Source organism: Tenebrio molitor, chromosome 1 (assembly GCF_963966145.1).
Source record: "Tenebrio molitor chromosome 1, icTenMoli1.1, whole genome shotgun sequence".
NCBI lineage: Eukaryota > Metazoa > Arthropoda > Insecta > Coleoptera > Tenebrionidae > Tenebrio > Tenebrio molitor.
Window position 1 is genome coordinate 1,291,859 of NC_091046.1, and position 21,356 is coordinate 1,313,214.

Below are 21,356 nucleotides of genomic sequence, written 5' to 3' on the forward strand. Positions count from 1 at the left end.
TTTTTTTTAACAATTGTCAATGTCAGTGCTGTACCACCCTAAAACCTTTCGTTTAGGAACATCTGTATCGTAAAATCTCCCTAGATCAGGTTTGAGGTTATCTCAATAATTTTCAAAAATCTGAAAGTTTCAGGTGTAAGCAAATTTTGTATCAAAAGACAAGAAATAAAGACAAAATGGCTGACATACAATTGACATTTAACTTTGCCAACCCAATAACCATCAAATAACTAGTGACTCATACCAACATGACAACCCTTTGACAATTGTTTTAAAGAAAAAATTAACTTTAGTCTATTAAAAAATTTTCAAATGTTTAGGATGAGTAGTGCACCTCAAAATAACAATTTGAATTTTTATTATGTCATACAGTAAAATTCAGTGCATTAAAAAGAATCTGTGGTAATAGATCACTAAAGATAAAACTTGTAATAGGTAATAAATGGAGAAACTCACTGCGACTCACCTACATTAAACCCAAAATAAAAAAAATATGAATTGAAAATTATTATCAATTGTCGGAATCGGAATCTTTGGGGCATGTTCTATGGTCGACAACGTAAAAGTCTGACAACGTCGCGTCCAGATCCCAGACCTGCGAAAACGCGAAAATCTTTCCTTTTCTTCTCCTGTTCGGTTCACTTGCGATATTCTTCCACTTCGCCATTTATTGTTTAGCAAATCTTCGATTATGCCGAAATTGTGCATTTTTAGATTTGAACTGAAGCACTTTTTACGATTTGACGGCGTCAAAAACTGTCACTCGCGGACGTGCGGTGTCGCCATATCTATTTCACGTAAACATCAACTCTAGTCAAATTGTTTATAAATAATTTTGAACATTGAGTAATTTAAATATTTAAAAAATCGCATCATGAGTCATGCTACAATGTAACTAAATATAGACCACTATTTTATATTTGTTTATGTAATATTTTCTGTAACGTAAAGAAATAGTCGTATTTTGATTACCGCGGTACTATGGGAATTATCTTGAATGTGAAAAAATGGAAAATTGGAGAATAAAAGAAGAAAAAAGGATGAATGGTAATTAATACGTATGTACTAATATTTAAAGAATTAACAAGTATTAAATCTTCATTATTTATGTTTTACATACACAACAAGAACAAAAAACAAAATTAATTACAAGAAATTTGAGGAATAAGAGAAAAAAATGAAGACAGCGCTAAGAAAGGAGATACATCTGCAGACTCTGTACATTTCTTATCGCCCCCGCGCCCTTAGCGCCGCCGCTGCCGCCACACACGATTTACCAATTAACAACAATTATCCATCCGCCATGTTTGTTCCCGTAATGGCGGTTCTGGAGACAAAGCCGTCTAATTTGGCGATTTGTCGTGTTTGAATTGCGCCACTCGACCCATTAATTACTCGGAGGGATCCCGATCGACTCCCTCGGGACTCCATCCACGGTAACTACCGCTGACGATCACGTGTTCCACCGCTCCGTGCCAAAAATAGCCCACTCGAGCGCTTTATCGCCAACAATGCTCCACACTCTCCGGATTCATCCGGAGCCGCCGTCGTCCACGCCACTGACCCCTGAACCTGGCCCGCGGGCCTCGCCTGATTGACGCCGGCCCTGTCCACCGATAAGCGTGATTTATCTCCGGATTATCCGACGATTAAGGGGCGGGCGGGAAACCAGGCGGCGGCGGACCCACGATCTGTTGTCGCGATCCGCGGCCGCTAGATCGAGATAAATCGAAGAAAAATTCCAGATTTGACGAGTACAAGTACATTGTACTTGAAAAGATTTTTCTTATCGCAGATAAACAGAAGATATCGCCGCACTATTGGTAATAATAGTGGTGATCGGCAAGCCGACAAGTGGTGCGTCGGTGTGGAAGACTGGATCGAGAGGTATGTTTACACGGGCCCGCCGCCGCCCCCAGGTGTGTTGTCTTTTTTATTATATTAATTCCGCAACATATTAGCCACGACATGACCGCCAATTAGTTAATTGTTTATTTTCTATATAATAAGAGACTTGTTGATCCAGTAATCGCAATAATCAAGGTCATGTTTGCCGAGTAATTATTTTTAATAGGGCTTCTAGGGAGCGAGCCTTAATTTAATTTCCTCGAAAGTGTAACGACTTTAGAGCAAAACTCCATCACGGTAATTATCAGCCGTCAGACTAATTAATGTCGCATTATTTCGCCCAGACTTGAAGACGTTTCGTTCCCAATTGGCACCGCTCGAATTGAAAGACGGCCGTTTCCGCCCTCAATTTTTTCGACCCAACAATGATGTCAAGGACCCACTCAATTACCCAATTAGAATCAATTAGCGCCCATCGATTCTATGCAACCAATTATACACCTCTCGCACAACCTGTTGTTCCCCATAATCCGATTTGGCACGGGGTGTCTCCAGATCGCCCCCCACAAAGACACCGCTCCAACGTTATCTCCAAACGGGAGGAGAAAAATTATACGAGCGGACCGAACGAAATAATCTCGACGAACACCACTCACACAGTGATTTATCAGATAAACTCGCGGTTCAAGCTAATTCCATTTGTTTGCGTTGTGAATGGATGATAAGTTCATTAATCAGAATCGGGGCTTTTGTACCAGAGGACGGAGCAAACAAGGTGTCAATTGGTGGCTTTTTGGCGGCGTGTTTGCGGTGCTCTCCACACCCCCAAACGCTTTTTAGCTTCTTCGGTGAGTACACATGCGGGAGAAAAATTAACAATTTTCTCTTTTCAACTATCGCAACAGCTTTGTTCCCAACAAACAACCCTGAGCTGTTTCTTTAACGGACTCCCTAACGTAACAAAGAGAATGTAACGCTAATTATTAACGAGAAATGTGTTGCGTTGTGTTCGTTGTTTCTTTCATCAAGTTTTTTGCTGTGATTTGAAATTCGTGGGGAGAAATAATTTTCCGCCGCTCCTGGCATGGAAAAATCCAGCTTGAATTGCAAAAAACAAAAACACACACAATTTCCCGTCTGATAAAAGGGCAATATTTCACAACAAAAAAAAATCGTAGCAGATTTGTTGAGAGATCGTAAATAAACAAATATTTATGGACTGGATAAAAATAAGCAAATATCTGTAAAATCGCAGTAAAACGTTTTAGGAGGAATTTTTATTGGGTGCGACGAGTAAAAACCCAACAAACATATTTTCCTAATTCTAAACGGAGCGATGAAATCAACTGCGGTTTCCAGAAGATAGTCGAAGTGTTAGAAAGAATCGCATTTGTGGTGATCTTTGGCAAACCTTGAACCGTGGCTGCGTCGACAGCGACTCCGAGGTAAATACGGCCGTCAAGACGTCTTGCAAGTTGGCAAGTTCGACGATTTGTGTATGAATAATAAAGCAGAAGTGCGTCGAGAACACATTTGAATTTATATTAGTTTTTAGACGGAATAAACCCAAACACATAAAACTGTTTCGAGTATTCCCACAATGATTCCTTTAATAAAAAAACTTAAACACTTCACAACGATAACAAACACGAGTCCGTCTCCCGCATTCTCTCATCCGAATTACATAATTCGCCTCCGTTTCAGCTGTCGACGGGGTGTCCTGTGAGTATCCTGCGACCAAGTTTCCCATCAAGTGCGGCTACTTAAGTGAAAAGCGCTCGGGACTTTGGAATTATGAAGTTGGAGGAGCTTTCGTCCCGGATCCCCGACTGATGAGGACCTGAACGGTATTTTTAGGCTCGTTATTCGAGGATTTCGCTGAGATGACCAATAAGTACGTCAAGAATGTCCTTCAGGAGCAGGACAACGCGCTCGAGGCCGCGAGGAGGGACTGCATCGAGAGCTACGGCAGCAGGGTCCTCGAGGACGCGGTCCTGCCCGTCTACAACGAGATCGCCCAAAGTGAGTCGTTCCATTTTGAATTTCGCGCCAAAGTCTGACACTTGCCGACGGGGTTCATAAAATTGTTCATTTTCTTTTTTATTTGAAAACAATTATTACAAACCAGTAATAAAGTGGATCTGTTATAAATCTTTCTCTCGGTAATACTTCCGCATCTCTGCTTCCGCCGAAATTCACAAAGAAAGAAAACGGCGACTGCTCAATTGCAGAAAAAACACGCTCACAACATTTACGTTAAAAATATTTACAACAAATACGATTGTTTGTTTATCTATCTATCTATCTATCGTTTTGTTCGATACCAGTTGAATATTATTACTATTTCTTAATCATTCGATGCGTTAAATGACGTTCGCCCTTCGAATATTCTGCAAATGATCGTCCACTTTTTTGAATGAAATGTCCAAATTCTACATTTGAAATTCGAACACTGAACGACGTGTGAGAATATTTTTTCCCAGAAAGAAAGATTTTTTCCCTATTCGGCTGTCGTATTTTGCCGTGACGTCACACACGGGACTGTCCCTTTTTTACAAAGATGTTTCGTTTGAAGGTTTCTTGTGCCCGGCCCACTGGGACAAAATCCTTTGTTGGCCCGACACGCCTTCCGGAGTCCTGGCGAGCCAAGCTTGCCCCTCTTACTTCGCCGGCTTCATTTCGGTAACCACAAAATAAATTAAACGGCCCCGAATTACATTAATCATTCTCCAGTCAGAAAATGCGAGCCGACAGTGCACGCAGAACGGGGTGTGGTTCCAGTCGAACCACACTTCCTGGACCAACTACACCACCTGCTTCAAGGAGAACATCGTAACGGTGTACGTCGATTTGAACAAGACGAACATCTCTGGAGTGTTGCAAGTAAGGAGAGAGCTCTCGCGCGCACCTTTTACGTCTTTCGGTTGCAGCAATACGCGCCGGTGGTCGAAGTCTTGACCAAAACTGGCTACGTGGTGTCCTTCGTCACCCTGATCGTAGCCTTCAGCATTATGCTCTTCATCAGGTGAGTATTGTCCGCTCCAGTGTTGTCAAACTTGACGGTTTCCTTTGAAGGAAGCTGCACTGCGCCAGGAACATCTTGCATATGCATCTGTTCGCGTCGTTTATCCTGCGCGCCTTCACCTTCTTCATCTACAAAACCAGTTTCGTCTACGGGTTGGGTCTTCCGTCGGACCTCCAGACCCAGAACGGGTCTCTATACTTCAACATCAACTCGGAAACGAACAACTGGACGTGCAAGTTCATCATCAGCCTGTGGGAGTACTGCATCACGGCCAACTACTCCTGGATCTTGATGGAAGGACTGTACTTGCACAATTTGATCTTCAGGGCTCTGTTCGCCGACTCCAGCAACAGCATCAAGTGGTACGTGATCATGGGATGGGGGTTCCCGCTCGTGATCATCGGGTTCTGGATCACCGCCAAGCTCATGGTGGAGGACAGCCTCTGCTGGACCACCAACGAGAACGACGAGGTCTTCTTGATCATCCTGATCCCGACCATGATCTCCGTGCTGATCAACTTGTTGCTGTTCGTGCGCATCTCGCTGGTGCTGTACAGCAAGCTGCGCTCGCCCATCAACGAAGACTCGCGGCGGTACCAGAAGTGGGTCAAGTCGACGTTGGTGCTGGTGCCGCTCTTCGGCGTCCACTACGCCCTCTTCCTCACGCTCTACTACTGGATCAAGACGGACAAGATCGTCGAGGTGGTGTGGCTGTTCGGCGACCTGCTCTTCGGCAGCTTCCAGGGCTTCTTCGTCGCCATCCTCTACTGCTTCCTCAACGGCGAGGTCAAGTCCGAGATCCAGCCCCACCTCTACTACTTCCTCACCTTCCTCGCCACCAACAAATACTCAAAGTGTCTGTTCCCTTGCCGGAAGAAGTTCTTGAGGTTTCTAGACGCCGAGTGCGGTGCCATTACCTGGACTTATTCTTTTTTAGATCAGTTGTGGGCAGGTCATCGGTCTGCACGACTATGTCTTGTAGCTCGCTCTACACCAACGGCGTCCTCCACAGGAACAGCAAGTGTCGACTCGACTCCCTCCCCAAGACCCGCCCGACAGCTGACAAGGCCAAAGAGCACGTCTGCACGTCGAGGAGGAACTCCAAGTCGCACCGGCACTCGCAACCCTTCAATTTTGCACCACCGGTGAGTCGCACCACAACCCCAAGGGCACTAACACCTCGATTCACTTGCAGACTGCCGAGACGACGCTCTGCGTCGAGCAGAACTGCGCCAAGAGCCGCTCCGAGTCGGAGATCAACGAAGAGAGTCTCCGGATGGTCCAGAATGATTTTTAACTTCTTTTTTGTGATATGTCGATGTCTTCAGGTGTTTGGTGTGCACCGTCGATGTTTACCGGACGCTCGCTCGAGTGTAATTTCGAAAATATTTATGTAAGACTGTTAACAGAATTTTAAATGTGATGTTTCAAGGCCACGTACGGATGTACAACTTTTGAATAAAATCTTCCAATGTTCGCGGGCTCTCAATAAGACCGCTCCACACCCTTGCGCAATTCCAAAAAAAAAAGAATGTGTGCTTAAGATCGCACGACAGAAGTGAAAACTTCAATGATACTCGTTACTGATTTTAAGTAATATCTCTGGTAATATGTAGATATGTATTCTATAAATTACATCTATGGATGATAGTACTTGGAGGAATAAGGAGCAAGGCTTAAGTAATTAATATTATTTAATTTTAAATCCAATGGTGTTTTTAAATAACCATCAAAAAATCTGCATTTTTCAATAGAAACTGCAAATATACGTCCGCTTTTAGAGGTAGACCAAAGAGTATAAGAAGGTAGACTCTGGCAAAATTTGTGAGGTTAGGTTTGGATGTTTAAGTTTTATTTTCTTGACGATGATATTGAACACAACACAAGTTTTCATAGCAATATCAATACCCTGTATTATGATAATTTGTCCATTTTCTTCTTCACATTTTACTACACAAATTTTTCTAATAGATGAATTGTTGAAGCCATATAATTGAGAATTACGTATTAAATTCTACATTCATCTGTAAACTTACAATATTTATCGTGTCTTTATCGTTTATATTATATAAAAGTACACAGGGTATTTCAGGGGTGATAATGAGCCTGACGGAATAATAAATTTAACCCATAATACATTTTTTAAAAAAGCCGGACATTTTAATGACAGTAGCCAGCTTTTTTCGGAAATATAGTGTGGGTTGCATTTTAAATTACGTCAGGCTCATTATCACTCGTGAAATTTCCTGTATATCTATACAGTTACTCCTGCAGCTCTGCACTGAGGTCAGTCGGGTCACAGTTGATTGTTTTTCGCTCGCTCCGCTAAAAAACTCGACTCCCTTGATTTTAGCTTGCCGTCTCGTGCTGCGAACGATTTTCGCTTGTGCTGCGAACGATTTTACCGTGTCGCATGAAACTAATTCACCGCCCGGGAATAAAATGTATGTGGCGCGCCTAAAGAAGTTTTCACTTTAAAAAACACACGAAAACAATCACAAATGTGTATTTAGTAAAGAAATAAAAAACTAAAAGTAAACAGAAAAAATTAAAAAGCAGTGTCCATCAAGGCCTCGACTACGTTGTCCGTTTTCAAACAGGCGTCAATGTGGTCCTTCATCGCGCTCTCTTCGACCAACTCCATGCAGAAAGGACAATTAAATTGAGTACTATCCTTGTCGCTACTTTCTACACATTCAGAAGTCTTCCCCTCACCATCTTCTACTTCGAAAATACCACTCATACTCATACAGTCATCTAAATGCGAGTTCAAGTCCTTCTTGAGTATCTTCTTGCCGCAAGCCAGACACGAAACTTCTTCTTCGGAAGCTTCCGGTTCCTCCCAGTGGTCATACATCTTCAGAAGACACTTTTCGACGTGACCATCGAAACTAGAAGAGCCGATCTTTGCGTCACACATGGGACAATCTCGCATTTCTTCTGTCAAATCTACAATTTCTGGTTCTACTGTTTCTGAATCTTTCTTCAAACAGTCGTCTAGATGACGATTGAGGTCTGCCATCAGAACTCTTTGGTTGCAGACGGGACACTCGCAGTAATCATCAGAAGACGTAGATTCAGAAATTCTAGCAAGTTTGCTCTTTGGACCGGTTTCTTCTACATCTGTTGGTCTTTTGTTAGTATTGCTAAATCTATTGGCCCAGTGATTCCTGACGGCCAAGAAGTCATCACTACAACTAGTGCTAGTTCTATCGATTTCAGTCTTTTTACTGGAAGCGTTAGCATTGAAAATCGTGGGTTTGTAACAACTATCGCTAGTACTAGTACTACTAGTATTCTTAGTAACTACTATAGTACTAGTTGAGTTGTATTTGCCTTTAACCTTATTCACCAGATCTTTGAAGCCTTTGACGTTACTAGAGCCGGCAGAATCTTTGACAGCCGGCATAAAATCCCTAATATCTTTACTCTTCCCTTTGCTTGTACTCTTCACTTCCGCCTTCTTCTGTTTCGTCTTCTTCTCCGGCTCTTTCACCTAATTCGCAAAGACACAATAAAACAAAATCTACTTTTGTGTGGAAGTGTTACTTTAATAAACGTGCCGCCGCAAGTGAGCGAATGCTCTGCCCACCATCTATCGTTGGGGCCTGGAGCCCTGTTGCTTGCCCTCCTCACCATACCAAAGTAGGGCTTCCGGTGTTGACACGGACCGTTGCAGCGCCACCAGTGTTGCTGGTACAGTCGAACTTCGTCATGGAAGTTGTGATAGACAGTTATGTTGGTTCCTGAAAGTTACAAACTAACTCTCGCCCCACAATGTAGAGTCCCAATACCCGGGGGCTGGATTTTGTGCGGAAAACGTCAAAGTGAGACTCACCTGCCTCCTTGTTGATGCGGACCATGTGTTTATGAAACTCGGGCCCGTGCCCGTCCCGGTCCCTGTTATTATGAGTCACGAATAAAAACGCGTGGATCATTTCGTGGAGAAGAGTCTCCACCAGGTCTTTCCTGGGCCTCAGTTTGAGCAAAGGCTCGCTCAGGGTGATACTACACATGCCCCCTCTGCCGTTGTACGAGCAAACACCCGCACAACTGGTCATTCGTTTGCTCCAAGACACGCACACTGCCAACAATTTATTCCAAAAGAAGCGCTCGTTGAAGGCCAGAAAAAGACCGTGAATGTCGGGAGTGGGGTCGACGAGTTCCCAGGAAGGATCGGTGAGGCATTTGGACGAATTGAGGCCCTGTTTTGGCGGTTTGTACACCAGACTAGGTGAAGGCTTTTCGATGGCTGCTTCTTGCTCGAATTCTTCTTGAAGGAGCCGCGCCAGCTCGCGATCCGATTGTTGAGTGTTTTTCGTCGACTTGTACTCCTGCTCGAAGCGGTGCTGCAGCAGCAGGGCCATTTGGTAATCGATCTCTGCCATCCTAACCTCAAACTTTCAAATCACTCGAAACTCAACTTGACACCGTTCACGATAAAACTTGCGATTAGAATCGGTTTTATCCTTGTTTTATTTGATCGCTCCACGAGTTTGATCGTCAATTTGTGCGTTTCTTTCAGATTCTAACCTCCTTTCGGCTCTCTACACCGTTTTATACTTCAGTGCGCCCAACTGTCAATAGAGTGACATGATGCGTGTTTTGTGTTAGATTTCGTCGAAAAAATTAACGAAAAAAACTGATTCGTTGGACGTGATCGCACCAATTCATTCCAATCATGTCAGAATATAACTTCGACAACGTTTTGGTAGCGCTACAGAACGTACAAGACAACTCAACATTCCTGAAGGTTCTCATTGACATAAGAAAAGGTGTAGATGCGGAGTGTCCCCAAAACAAAGCCAACATTACAAAACTACGCGACAGGGGGCTGCGACGGATCATTTCATCACTGGAGACCCCCAAAAAGACTATCATCAACGTGGCTTTGAGCATTTTGGGCAACTGTTGTCTCGACGCTAACTGCGCTAGAGATGTGGTAAGTCAAGTGACGTCACAAGCGGGACACTTGTTAAGTCAGCTTTACAGGTGAGTCAGTTCGGGGTGCTGCCCCAGCTGAAGCAGATCTTGAAGCGGTTCCCGAAAGAGGACAGCATAAACGGGCGGGTTTTTAGAGTTGTTGGTAATTTGTGCCAACACAGGGACCAATGGGCGACCGTCATTATGGACAGGAAGCCCCACATCGTCATCCATATAGTCAAGTTTTTGCGGTATACGGTCGACACCAAGGGGGTGAAAGTATCCGAGGCGACCGTCAACATGGGGCTGAGGTCGCTGAGGGAGCTGTTAAACCGCGACACCCTGAAAGCGCTAGTCAAGACTTACGGGGTGCTCAAGACTGTGGGGATGCTCCTGATCAAATACGGCGGCATCTGGCAGGAGACCAAGCGGGGTGAAAATATTCTCACCAACATTATTAAATTGCTGCAAGAGTATTCGCGCTACAGATATTACCCCTCGATTATTGAGGTGAGTAGAGTTGACTTAAGTTGATTGGACTTGACAGTGTTTTTTTGTCAGATGAGGAACACAGAAATGGGCGATTCCATCGTGTACCTCAGCAAGATCTTGCTGGTGGCGCCTCGCGAAATCATCAAAATCGTGATGAACTTCCTGAAGATCAGTCAGTTGAAGTCGGACCTGCCCGTTCCAGAAATCTTCGACGGCTTGATCAGCGTGTTACGAGACGACGCCATCATTCAAGGTAGCAAATCCACTCTAGCTGCGAGACGTGTCTATTGATTTCTTTCAGAATTCAACAACACCTGCATAGAATGCATCAAGTGTCTCTGCCACCTGCTGGAGCATCCAGGAAACAGAAACAACGACAGCTGCGGCGACAGCATCCCCCTACTAGTACAAGTGCTCAACGGCCTCACCTTGCAAAGCAACAACAAAGTAGTCCATTCGCGAACAAAAGCAACAAAACACCGATCGGATCCTTTTGTTTTTCCAGATCGAGTGCTGCATCTTGATCGTGTCGACGCTGAACAAATGCAAGTATCACGACGGCATGATCTCCGATCAGATCAAGTGCGACATCATCAACGTCCTGAACGAGAAGCTGAAACTGATAGTCGGAGGTGTGGAGATCACGCACACCTCGCACGCCAACGACAAGAAACAAAAGAAGAACTTCGTGTCGAAGTTCAAGAACAGCAAGCGGAGTCGTGTCTCGATCGACGACGACGTAAGTTGGGTGCGGGTGTAGGACAAGGTTTTGATTTTGTTCGTTTTGAAGAACGAAGATCAGAGGGTTTCGACGTCGAGCAGCGACGAAGAAATCGACACTTTGTACTTCAGCGTGAGGTACGACTACAGCCCCACGTCGAGCAACGAATCGGAGATGGCCATGTCGTGGACTTCGGGGCTGTCGCCCGAGTCCAGCCCCCGGTCGTACGTTTACGGTAATTCATCACCGTCCGGCTCAGACGGCTGCGAAAAACCAGTCGATTCGAGGATTGGTTCGCACAGCTCTAATTGTCAAAATAAAAGTAGGTCAGGTGTCTGTCAAAATCCCCCATTTCTTTGACCACGGGAATAAACACTTGTTCTGTCAAAATTAGTTAGCAGCAGCTAAGTCGAGTTGGATGTTTTGTTTGTTTGATGTTACACCCGTACGAATCAATCCACGACTTGACTTTTGTTTTTCGTGGTTGACTGGCCCCTCAATTTTTGTCGATCCCGTAGTACAACAAAAACGTGCTATTCAAACATGTTTTGGGCAGGGATTTCAGAATCGGACTCTGACGACTACTCCCCGGTGTGCAGCGAGGTCGACCCGACCGACTTTCCCTTGCCTTCGACGGCCGAAGACGAAGAATCCCTCAATCCGGACCTGGACAAAAACTCTGACGTTCCCAGCGAAGCCGAGCTTCCAGGTACTGCCGCCCCAACTTTACAAAACCGTTGTGAAACCCCGGTTTTTCAGGTTTCGACACCACTTCCAGCACCACCAAACAGGGCGTGGTGAAGTTGGTGATGGAGATCGTTGACCTCCTCAAGACCTACGTCAAGCTCAAACCACCCCTGCCCCAGCTGGGAACCCCCGAGTTGCTCTTGAGACTCGTCAAGTGTTCGGATTTCTTCGACTGGCCCCACTCTTCCGCGATTTTCGACATCATGGACGTCATCTACAAGATCCTAGAGTAAGAGACGAACGGCACTGTCCGAGCTTGTGATCAGGTGATGTTGTAGATCGCACGACTATTTGGTGCCGCTGATGCAGACCGACTTCCTCCCGGCCATCTACTACGTGTCCAAGCTGCCCCAAGCCAGCTGGTGCCAGAAGTGCCGCCAGTTCTTGTGCATCGGCAGTTCGATTCTGAAGAAGATGGCGAAAGTGGCGGAGTCGGGAATGGGGAAGGGCAACATAGCGCACAAATTGTTGCGCGGGGACAACGCCATGAAAGAGCAGATGGCGCTGGCGATACCTTACGTAGTGAGGTGGGTGCGGACCGCGGACAGAACAGCGACGTACACGACTAATCGTGTTTTTCAGGAACAAAGCGATTTTGTTGAAGTTGATGCTGAACTGCGGCGCCCTCGAGGTGCTGCTCAAGCTCCTCCAAGAGAAGTCGCCCCTCCAGAACAAGAGCATCAAGAGTTTGTGCGTCCTCTCCAGGAAGTTCGTCCCCAATCCCAAGAAGCTGAGCACCAGTTTGAAGAAGAGCTTGGCCAAATCGAGTCACAGTGACACCACGACTGTCACGTTTAAGCTCGACGACGGCAGGTCTTTGAGCGCGGAGCGGGAGGCGTTGGGCAAGAGTTCGGAGTATTTCGCGCGGTTGTTGAACGGCGATTTCAAAGAATCCACTCAGGAAGTGATCGCTTTGTCCAACGTGAACAGTCAGTCTTTGGAGTTTCTCCTGCGGCTGATCAAGTGCGAAGTCGACACCACCCTGCCCGTCTACATAGACGTCGAATTGGACACTTTCCTGGACGTGGTGAGCCTCTGCGACAGGTTCCTCATGGAGGACTATCGCGTCTTCTTGACCGACTGCATCGAGAAACACCGAATGAATTCCTTCACGATTCCGTCGATTTACAACTGGTCGCTCCAGTCTCGGACTAACTTGTTGAGGTTGGAGTGCATAGTTTACGCTTTAGGTGCCAACATTGCCGACTCGGACAGGGTGGAAATGTTCAAGGGTCTGTTCGATTTAGGCTTCACCGAGGAGTTGCTGGAGGATATTAAGAAGCTTCTGGTGAAGCACATGACTCTGGGACGGATCGTGTGAGTCCAAACAAATATCGCTGTGATTTAGTTTGTTTTGTAGTTTTTTTTTTCTATTTTTCTTAAGTTGGTATTAAACTTAATTGTCAAGTGTCAATGTACAGATTTGAATTGTAAGGCCCGTATTCACCAACGCCAGTTAAAGTTAACTGTAGGTTAAAATGTTTCGTTACCTTAGTTACCTATTGTTACAACAATGTTTTCGTATATTTTAAATTACAGTTAACTTTAACTGGCGTTGGTGAATATGGGCCTAAAACTCGTAAAGTGGGTCCACGAAGGAGGACGGATACTGTGATAAAGATATCATATTTAGTAGAGTTGCAGTAGTAGAGAGTTCTAGATCAGGAGCTTTAAAAGTTACTTGTATTTGATTTTTTAATAACTTAGCACGATGTACAATATATACAGACACCAGAACACAACTTACAAAAATATATCGAACGCTAATCAATCAGATAAGTGGGTTTTGTTATAAAAATAAATATGTAACAAAAAAACAAGATGTTATCGCTTTTATCAATAAATTAAAAGGAAATGGCCTACTGCCAGATAAGAATAATTTAGATCACAAATTGGCTAATTCTTGCACTAGGGTGGTTGCTGCCTCACTTCTTTTTCAATATATGTTCATTGACCATCGTATAAATTAAACCTACTGTGAGAGACGCGACCGCCGCACCTTGGGCCCCGACACGCAGATGCATCAGGTAAACGCTGGGACTCATCTTCCCCCTATGTTTGAACATGTACACCCCATAACCCACCGCCAGAGAACACACGCCGATGGCTGCAAAACGAAACGTCAATAAACTGTCGTCGCGGCGGCGAGGCTAGTACCCAGGCGACGTCAAACCTGTCGTGTGGCGTACGCTTCGTCTATTTTTGGCTTACCTATGGGGAAAAACGGTGTCTCTTTGGACTTTCGCGCTAGCCTGTCAGACTGAGACTCCTCTTCGAAGCGGAACACTTTGCCGTCGCTCATCGTGGCTGAAACAGAAAAATCCGCGGTAAATTCGACCGCCAAGTGCGGAACAAGTCACGGAAAATTCCACCGCGAACGGTGGCATTTCCATTTTGCGTAAGAATTACATCATTCTGCGATTGAGGTTATGTGACGATTGCTACAAAATGATGGAAGAAATAAAAAGAAAAGGTGCCAACACTCACTTAACGACATGTTAACGGAATCTAAACGAACTGAAAGAACAGAAAAATCGCCAAAAATTACCAAAGGTCTGCACTACGCTAGCGCTGCACTTTGACTGGTGATTCCAAGGGCGTGCAAGGTTTTTTCACGAGAGAATCGCGTGACGTCATTCATTATCTGCCGTCTCGTGGTCCGTGACAAAGTGCATGCGATAATTCCATGAAAGCGTCACACTTTCCATCATTTCGGGGTTAAAGAGGTCTCCAGAATCCAACGAGACGTTTTCGAATTTAGGGCGAGATTTGGGGATTTTGGGTTGATCCGGTTTGGGGAGTTTTGTTTTTCTCGGTTTCCACCGGGGAGAAAATGTCACGGAAAAATTTGCCAAAAAAAAGGAAATTGAGGTCAAGGGGGATCGTGGTGTATGGCTGAAGTCACGTCGGTTTGTCTGAGTGAACGGTTTATCGATTGCAGTATTTTGATAAGCAAATAATTAAATTTTCTGGCAATGCAGCGGCGGAGAGCAGGGGATGGCAACGGGAGCAAAACGAGCGGCTCTCGGCCATTAAGGGCCGGTTGCACCAACGTGAGTTAAATTTAACTATAGATTAAAATATTCGAAAACATTGTTATAACAATAGGTAACTAAAGTAACGAAACATTTTAACCTACAGTTAACTTTAACTGGCGTTGGTGCAACCGGCCCTTAAAGATTTATATCTAGATTTTCAGAAATGTTTATGATGATTAAGATATTCTAAGTGATTGGGTAATCCGAACTAATAATCTAGATAATTTTTAATCACCAAATAATTAATCTTTTTTGTCCATCTGTATTGCAAAAGGAAGTATATTTTGTTCGAAAAGTGATCTAGTTAATTCACTTGAACGAGTTTAAAGTCTCGAATGAATAATTTAAACTTGACAGTCAATGTGATTGCTTTAATTGAACCAATTCAGCTACTTTACCCTGTCTCGTAAATCTTTAAATAGCTCAAAACCGCCTCGTTTCATTTCGAATAAAAACGAAAATTATCTTGCTGACGCACGTCTCACAAAACTATTCGTTCTCAAGCTGTAAAAGGTAAAACATTCGACTGGAGAGTGGAGGAAAACCAAAGGATATTTTCTCAGCAAAAAATCTTATGGACAAGTTTTTGTTATGATTTTTTATTTAATTGTTTTTCTAAAATCTCAACTTCGTGTAGAGATATTATAACACGTTATGTAAATACCCACAATTTCCCCATGAAGCAACCTTCACAAGGTACTTTATTATTATTACACATTCCAAGCTTGCACCCGCTCGCAGTCTTTCATTTTCATATAATGCGCTTGTTTAAACAACTTCCTGTTTCCGAAATTCCTGGCTTGCCACATCATAAAATCACCTGCAAATCACACTTTTACGAAAAAATGAAAAACGCAAACCAACCCCTCCTACGTTTATTAATTTCTTCGAGACAAGATTCTTTCAGCTTTACGAAAAACTCCTCTTCAATGGTTTTCTCAATCTGACGGAAAAAGTCGGACGAGCTCCAACTCACTTCCGGTTGTATAAAATACTCTATATCATGTTTGGCTGTCCGTTTCAAAACCCGGTAATCCCTGCAAGATAAGATAACTTAAAATGAGTCACCAATCTGGGAAATCCGAGCTTACCCGGTCCGGTGAAGACTGTAAGGAGGGTCACGAGAGATGCCCAAGTACGCTAGCGCCACTATCGCCAAGATGACAATAAAAACTGGCACGTAGTGTTTATTGTTGGCGTCCTAGAACAACAAAATTAGTCCAAATTGGATGTGGTAGTGTCGAGTTTACTTGAGGTTTTGGGGTGTTGTTGACATTTTCGCTTTGGAAAGGTTTTTCACGGGGAACACTTGGCTCTGGACGAGGAACATGTGGCTCTGAAGGCTTATTTGCGAGAGTGAAATTGTAGTTCAGACGTTTTAGGGGGTCACCCAATACTTCGACAGCTTTGTCTGCAAGTGCACTCAATGTAAACGATCCAATTCACTTTCCCTCACTAGGTTTGCACTCACTCACGCGTTGAGTCACCAACTTTGCCTCCGGATGGTGATTCTTGTCAGGATGGATCAAACGAAGTATCTTTTTGGACGCCGCCTTGATCTCGTTAACGTTGGCAGTCTTGGAAACATTCAGTACTTCATAGTGGTTTTGACACCGCTTAATTCTGACAATTTGAGCCTTTTGTTCTTCAGTGAGACTCATCTTTTTTACGCTACACAAACTCTCAACAAATCACTAGTTCGATGATGTCGAAAAAATTATATCAAACGACTCTCTTATCACTGCTAAGAGAGTCGAATGATAATTGTATCATTCAGTAATATTTTACTGATAATGTAGACCCATTGCAATTGTTGCCACTACACAAGCGACAAAATCCCGGACGGAGTGTAGACAAATGTAAAAGCTCAAAATTGCATTTTATTTTTCTGATTGTGCCTGCCAATAGCAGTAGCTTCGTGGGACAAACTATCCGCCATCAAAACATTATTACAATAAATAGGAGTATTAACAAAAGTATTGCTACAACAATAAGAGTAGTAAGAAGGCCCCTTCAGAACACTTTGTTTCTTTAAGCATTTTGTCTTGTTTTTAAGGTAGGTATATTTTAAAATTAACATTATTCAAAGATTTTACCCTGTTTTGAATTTTGTACTAGTAGGCCCCTTCAGCACACACCATTTTTTTTTATCAAATCAACGTTTTTCAAAGTACTGTTACATTTTAAAAAAATGCAAGTTTTCTCCATGGTTTGATCATCGCACGCACGACGTTTTCCGCCAAAAATAATAATAACCCGAATTGAGAGGGGCGAAACTATAAAAGACAGGAGAGAGTGCGGGGAAGGGCTTTCCTTTTAGTCTTTGGTCTTTTGTCAGGGAGGTCAGATCGGTGCGGGACTGTGAAAGGGGCTGAAACGGCGAGAAAAGGGTGTGGAGACGTCGAGGGTCCGAAGAGGGTGAGGCTGGAAGAAAAGTCCAGGAAGTCCAAACCCAGACGCCGAGGAGCGGATTTGCGGATCCCCGACGGAAGGTTCGCGAAGAACCAAACGCCGGAGTGCGGAGTCAAATTCCACGCCCGGATTTCGTCGTCCACCGTGGGCCCGAGGAAGTTCCCGAGGAACGTCCAGGTCTCCAGAGACGTCGACCGCCCCGTGACGATCAAGGCCAGGGTGATAGAAAAAAATTTTAGTTTTCGCGAAGCCAGCGCGTCGTTTCAGGCAGAACGTTTTTTTTTGTTCGGGTTGAGTTATCGGTCTGCTGGTGACCTCGCCTGCGAACGGCCGGTCAGGCTGATAACAGTTTTTTTGGTAAGAGTTCTTGTTTATTTTATTTTTTTGGGAAACGAGGTGAGGCCCGAGGGAACGGTCCCGGCGATCGTGGGCGGCGTAGAAGAATAGCGTCGAGGACGATATCGGGCTTCACTTTTGGCTCTCCCCCTTTTTTTTTATTTAGTTTTTGAATTCAATTTACTTTTTGAGTTTTCCTTTTTTTTCCGTCGCGGCGAGGGCACAACCCTTCATATTTTTTCATAATTATTGAGTGTGTGAGAATAATAGTTTATTTGACGAGTTTGTGTGTAAATTGGTCCTTTTTTGGCACGCGTGAGCCATTTTAAAACGCGAGTGAAACGAGGCCCAATTTACACACGAACGAGTTGAATACAACTTTTTTTTTGTTCGACGAGCCCCTTAAAGGCTCCAAATCGCTTAAAACCTGTAAAATTAGCTTGACGTTTCGTTTTGACAAGTTGTGACATTTATCAAAATCCGTTCACACAGGAGAAAATTCTCAAATTCTGACAGCGTCGAACAAAAAATAAACTTTCATGCCCACATATATGAAACTTCATAAACATGTTCAATTATTTATTATTACAATAAGCAAAGCAAAGCAGCTTTAAAGCTGTTTTAAAGTGCTCTTTGTCACCAAATGAATCAAACCGCCTTCATCAAACCCGAGTTCGATCTGGACTCCATCGGATATTTGTAGTCTTACTGTTTTATCATCCAGGTCTTCAAGGTTCTGTCTTGTGAGGTGAAATCCTTCTCGAAAAGCGGACGGTGTAATTGAAATTCTTTTCTCCTTGGCTTCAACTCTGACACGAGTCGGGGCCCTATTCACAGTCATGTTCACATATCCAACAAAAGCCATTCTTTTGCGTTGATATTTCAAACTTACGAGTAACTGAAATCGTCTCAAGTCTTCAATGATATCATTTTTTACTCCAAAGCGTTTATCGGTTACCCGTTTTTCTCCCATTTTTATCTGTATATTTTGGAAACGTTGCAGATTGCTACTATCCGTTTTTTAAACTCCCGCACTGTCAAAGTGTTTGCAAGTTGCCGCACTGCCGTTCTGAGATTAGTAATTTTTACTTTAACGTTGGTGCCAACATTTAAAATTTCAAATTTGAGGTTAAGATTAATAAATTCGCTTCCTTTCATTCAAAGTATTACTTACACGAAATGGCTGAACAACAAGAAGATATGTAACGTAAAAGAATACTGTTAACGGCTAGAGAGAAGCAGGGTGTTGTTAATTATTGTTTGAAAAGACGAGAATTAACTCCATTAACATAACCCAACTTTTCTTGTTGACGTTTTTATAACTAGATTTTGTGTACAGGCAACTGAAAACGTATGTCACCATAGGTACAATCCAAAAAAAAAAATAAAAAAAATTACACTGACAGTGCGGGAGTTTAATAAACGGATATATCGGGCCTTCAAATAAGTATATATTTAGAGTAGGCGTAGGCGACATTCTAATTCTGTTAACAGTTGTAAAGTAATTTTTGGAGGTAACCAATTATTCTCCGGAGTTACACAGGTTACATAGTAAGCTTTTTCATATTGTCATATTCCGTGGAGGGGGAATAGGGAGAATGCACTACAAAAGTTAAAAATATTTTCTAACCTGATTTTATTTCGTTAAAATGTCAGACGTTTCTTGTGTCATTTTCTACGCTGGAAAAATGTTGCAAACAATTGAATTTCCATAGGTTGCTCTAAATATAAATTTATTTGAAGGCCCGTTATATGTTTACGCGTACGAAATTTATAGTTATACTCCATTCTTTATCTTGGTGAGTGGTCGATGCGATCAAGCAAGCCATGGGTAGCTTTGTAAGTTTTACTTTTTCCACCAAATATGTGTGTGGTGTAAATCAAATATTAACTGTCATCGGTGTCATTCAGATTCAGAGTCTTCGTCAAGCATTTATGTCCAAATCTCGCGATCTTATGTCGCGAAATGAAAATATATAAGCCGTACACATCGATTCTTAAATTTAACCGTTCCCGGTATGAAAATTATCGGCGCGTCCGTCGTCGGTCAATCGTCAATCCGACCGAACATTCAACATTATTCCCGTCCCGTGCCGGGCAATATTGCAAAGATGTTTGGGTTTGAAAAATTAACCGGATTCTTAAACCATAAACCGGACCTAATTTCACCGGAGAGTGTGTGTGGTCGGTCTAGAACATTTTGAAATTCCCAAGTAAGTTATGAAAATTTTAGAAAACGATGCGATGTAAAGATGACACGTTTGAGGTTATGTCCCGATGCGTGTGAATCATGAGCAATTCAACCTGGAAAATAATAAATAGAAAGACTTTGCGGCGTCTCTGTAAGTACATTATTGTAATATTTGAATATTTTTTAACAACTACCAACGCACTTTTCCATGGGAACTTTCAAAAATCCCTAAATTCAACTTGACGGCTGAAAATTTTCCTAAGACCACTCACCAAGATAAAGAATGGATTATACATATTATAACTATCACAGCTGGTTCGATGAATTTTACATATTGTACCTATTACTTACCTCAAACTGATGAATAATGAATCCTAGAGGAAACACAGAGGGACACGACAAATATTGTAAGTTTACAGATTAATGTAGGATTTAATACGTAATTCTCAATTGTGTGGCTTCAACAATTCATCTATTGGAAAAATTTGTGTAGCAAAATGTGAAGAGGAAAATGGACAAACTATCATAATACAGAGTATTGGTATTGCTATGAGAATTTGTGTTGTGTTCAATATTATCGTCAAGAAAATAAAACTTAAACATCCAAACCTAACCTCACAAATTTTGCCAGAGTGTAAAAGCGGACGTATTTGCAGTTTTTATTGAAAAATACAGATTTTTGATGTTTATTTAAAATAAGCATTGGATTTAAATAATATTAATTATTTATGTTTTGCTCCTGATTCCTCCAAGTATATACCATTCACGATGTTTTGGCATAAGGGGAGGCTATGGTTTCATTTTTTAACGTTGGATACATGTTTGATTTCTGTCATCTCTGCTGTCACTAAAGTGCCTGACATGCGGACCTATCAAAATGAACGTAACATGTTGCCGAATTTACCGTAATCATAATTAAGCGACTTTAAGACGTATTGATAGTGTTTGTATTAGACTGCAGAACATATTTTCAGTAAGTTACAATGAAGTCAAGTTTTTTTTTGTGTATAAATTGAATCGTAGGTGAGTACAAGAAAAAAATGTAACACGGATAGTGAAGGAAGAAACAACGACCCAAATGAAATGGCACAGGGGTTTTGTAAGACCTATTATAACTTCGCGATATAGTTGTGAATTTATGGCTTCAGTCTATTTTGAAATGTACTCCTGAAATTTGCCAATATTTTTGTAGATATTGTGAAGAACTTATTTCGGAAGATTGGGCAAAATTAATGTGAAATCTTTCATTTGAAAACGTTTTTCCTTTAAAAATTTTATTAGGAGAATCTGACTCGGAATTTGATTGGGATTTTGAAGCAGGTAATGATGATTCAGAATTTTCTAATGAAATTATGGAAGTTGAAGTTCTTTTGTGTCATAGACGATGGGTGTGTAAATATTTTGCAGAAAGATTCGAATAAAGTAAGGCTTAATAAGTAGGTACAAGATTTTATACAATCTAGTTCTAGGAATGTTTTGGTTAAAATGAAAAATTCATTGACCTGACCTGACCTGACCTAACTGGTTGGTTAAGACACTGTATAGCTGGGTTATCTAAGTGGTGCATAAATTAACAGGAGCCACTTCGTCTTTCGGTCCCGGTCCCTACTATTCTGTAGTTTG

The 21,356-nt window shown here is 42.7% G+C and overlaps 5 protein-coding genes and 1 long non-coding RNA gene across 15 annotated transcripts in view; 3 read left to right on the forward strand and 3 right to left on the reverse strand.

Annotated features, from left to right (window-relative positions):
- Positions 1-6,349, forward strand: part of LOC138129718 (secretin receptor-like) — a 30,332-nt gene extending 23,983 nt beyond the window's left edge. The window contains exons 1-8 of one of the 7 annotated variants that reach the window (XM_069046043.1): positions 1,795-1,919; positions 3,553-3,870; positions 4,424-4,530; positions 4,582-4,731; positions 4,779-4,873; positions 4,924-5,760; positions 5,811-6,018; positions 6,069-6,349. In XM_069046043.1, coding sequence (XP_068902144.1) covers positions 3,732-3,870; positions 4,424-4,530; positions 4,582-4,731; positions 4,779-4,873; positions 4,924-5,760; positions 5,811-6,018; positions 6,069-6,170 — 1,638 coding nt within the window. In that variant the 5' untranslated portion in view covers positions 1,795-1,919; positions 3,553-3,731 and the 3' untranslated portion in view covers positions 6,171-6,349. Of the gene's footprint in view, positions 1-1,762; positions 1,920-2,051; positions 2,697-2,803; positions 3,294-3,552; positions 3,871-4,423; positions 4,531-4,581; positions 4,732-4,778; positions 4,874-4,923; positions 6,019-6,068 lie in introns of those variants that run through there. The other 6 variants (XM_069046007.1, XM_069046001.1, XM_069046052.1 and 3 more) reach the window with 6 other exon arrangements.
- Positions 6,350-7,363: 1,014 nt separating this feature from the next.
- mh (maternal haploid) lies at positions 7,364-9,261 on the reverse strand. The gene is made up of 3 exons (XM_069046116.1): positions 8,712-9,261; positions 8,423-8,619; positions 7,364-8,369 (listed from the first exon to the last, which is right to left on the reverse strand). The coding sequence occupies exons 1-3, from the start codon at positions 9,259-9,261 to the stop codon at positions 7,422-7,424; spliced, it is 1,695 nt and encodes a 564-aa protein (XP_068902217.1). The 3' UTR covers positions 7,364-7,421.
- A 293-nt stretch (positions 9,262-9,554) lies between these two features.
- Rnb (R and B) lies at positions 9,555-13,174 on the forward strand. Of its 2 annotated transcripts, none has more exons than XM_069046065.1 (10): positions 9,555-9,815; positions 9,866-10,306; positions 10,358-10,541; positions 10,590-10,735; positions 10,794-11,027; positions 11,079-11,331; positions 11,566-11,718; positions 11,769-11,985; positions 12,035-12,283; positions 12,339-13,174. In XM_069046065.1, exons 1-10 carry the CDS (start codon positions 9,555-9,557, stop codon positions 13,075-13,077), a joined length of 2,877 nt encoding a protein of 958 aa, XP_068902166.1. In that variant the 3' UTR covers positions 13,078-13,174. The 2 variants fall into 2 exon arrangements, with proteins under 2 accessions (XP_068902166.1, XP_068902175.1); XM_069046074.1 differs by having other exon boundaries at positions 11,079-11,244.
- Positions 13,175-13,437: 263 nt separating this feature from the next.
- On the reverse strand, positions 13,438-14,454 carry LOC138129931 (HIG1 domain family member 1A, mitochondrial-like). Of its 2 annotated transcripts, none has more exons than XM_069046281.1 (3): positions 14,305-14,454; positions 13,968-14,063; positions 13,438-13,863 (listed from the first exon to the last, which is right to left on the reverse strand). In XM_069046281.1, exons 2-3 carry the CDS (start codon positions 14,056-14,058, stop codon positions 13,682-13,684), a joined length of 273 nt encoding a protein of 90 aa, XP_068902382.1. In that variant the 5' UTR covers positions 14,059-14,063; positions 14,305-14,454; the 3' UTR covers positions 13,438-13,681. The 2 variants fall into 2 exon arrangements, with proteins under 2 accessions (XP_068902382.1, XP_068902374.1); XM_069046273.1 differs by having other exon boundaries at positions 14,244-14,403.
- Positions 14,455-15,377: 923 nt separating this feature from the next.
- LOC138129916 (dnaJ homolog subfamily C member 18-like) lies at positions 15,378-16,561 on the reverse strand. Of its 2 annotated transcripts, none has more exons than XM_069046251.1 (5): positions 16,266-16,561; positions 16,045-16,205; positions 15,886-15,995; positions 15,668-15,831; positions 15,378-15,626 (listed from the first exon to the last, which is right to left on the reverse strand). In XM_069046251.1, exons 1-5 carry the CDS (start codon positions 16,453-16,455, stop codon positions 15,622-15,624), a joined length of 630 nt encoding a protein of 209 aa, XP_068902352.1. In that variant the 5' UTR covers positions 16,456-16,561; the 3' UTR covers positions 15,378-15,621. The 2 variants fall into 2 exon arrangements, with proteins under 2 accessions (XP_068902352.1, XP_068902345.1); XM_069046244.1 differs by having other exon boundaries at positions 15,378-15,614; positions 16,266-16,555.
- Positions 16,562-18,605: 2,044 nt separating this feature from the next.
- LOC138129948 (uncharacterized) lies at positions 18,606-20,464 on the forward strand. The gene is made up of 2 exons (XR_011159443.1): positions 18,606-19,726; positions 19,776-20,464. It is a non-coding gene; the product is annotated as an uncharacterized lncRNA (long non-coding RNA).
- The last annotated feature ends 892 nt before the right edge of the window (positions 20,465-21,356 follow it).

Excerpts from the sequence above, each read along its gene's own strand:
- mh (XM_069046116.1), bottom strand. The coding sequence starts at position 9,261 with ATGGCAGAGATCGATTACCAAATGGCCCTGCTGCTGCAGCACCGCTTC. Across the intron at positions 8,620-8,711 it reads CCGCATCAACAAGGAGGCAG|GAACCAACATAACTGTCTAT; the intron begins GTGAGTCTCACT and ends TGTAACTTTCAG. Across the intron at positions 8,370-8,422 it reads GCGGCGGCACGTTTATTAAA|GTGAAAGAGCCGGAGAAGAA; the intron begins GTAACACTTCCA and ends TTTGCGAATTAG.
- Rnb (XM_069046065.1), top strand. The coding sequence starts at position 9,555 with ATGTCAGAATATAACTTCGACAACGTTTTGGTAGCGCTACAGAACGTA. Across the intron at positions 11,028-11,078 it reads GTGTCTCGATCGACGACGAC|AACGAAGATCAGAGGGTTTC; the intron begins GTAAGTTGGGTG and ends TTCGTTTTGAAG. Across the intron at positions 11,332-11,565 it reads CTCTAATTGTCAAAATAAAA|GGATTTCAGAATCGGACTCT; the intron begins GTAGGTCAGGTG and ends TGTTTTGGGCAG.
- LOC138129931 (XM_069046273.1), bottom strand. Across the intron at positions 13,864-13,967 it reads GACACCGTTTTTCCCCATAG|CCATCGGCGTGTGTTCTCTG; the intron begins GTAAGCCAAAAA and ends TTCGTTTTGCAG.
- LOC138129916 (XM_069046244.1), bottom strand. The coding sequence starts at position 16,455 with ATGAGTCTCACTGAAGAACAAAAGGCTCAAATTGTCAGAATTAAGCGG. Across the intron at positions 16,206-16,265 it reads GTTGGTGACTCAACGCGTGA|ACAAAGCTGTCGAAGTATTG; the intron begins GTGAGTGCAAAC and ends GTGCACTTGCAG. Across the intron at positions 15,996-16,044 it reads ACAACACCCCAAAACCTCAA|GACGCCAACAATAAACACTA; the intron begins GTAAACTCGACA and ends TTGTTGTTCTAG.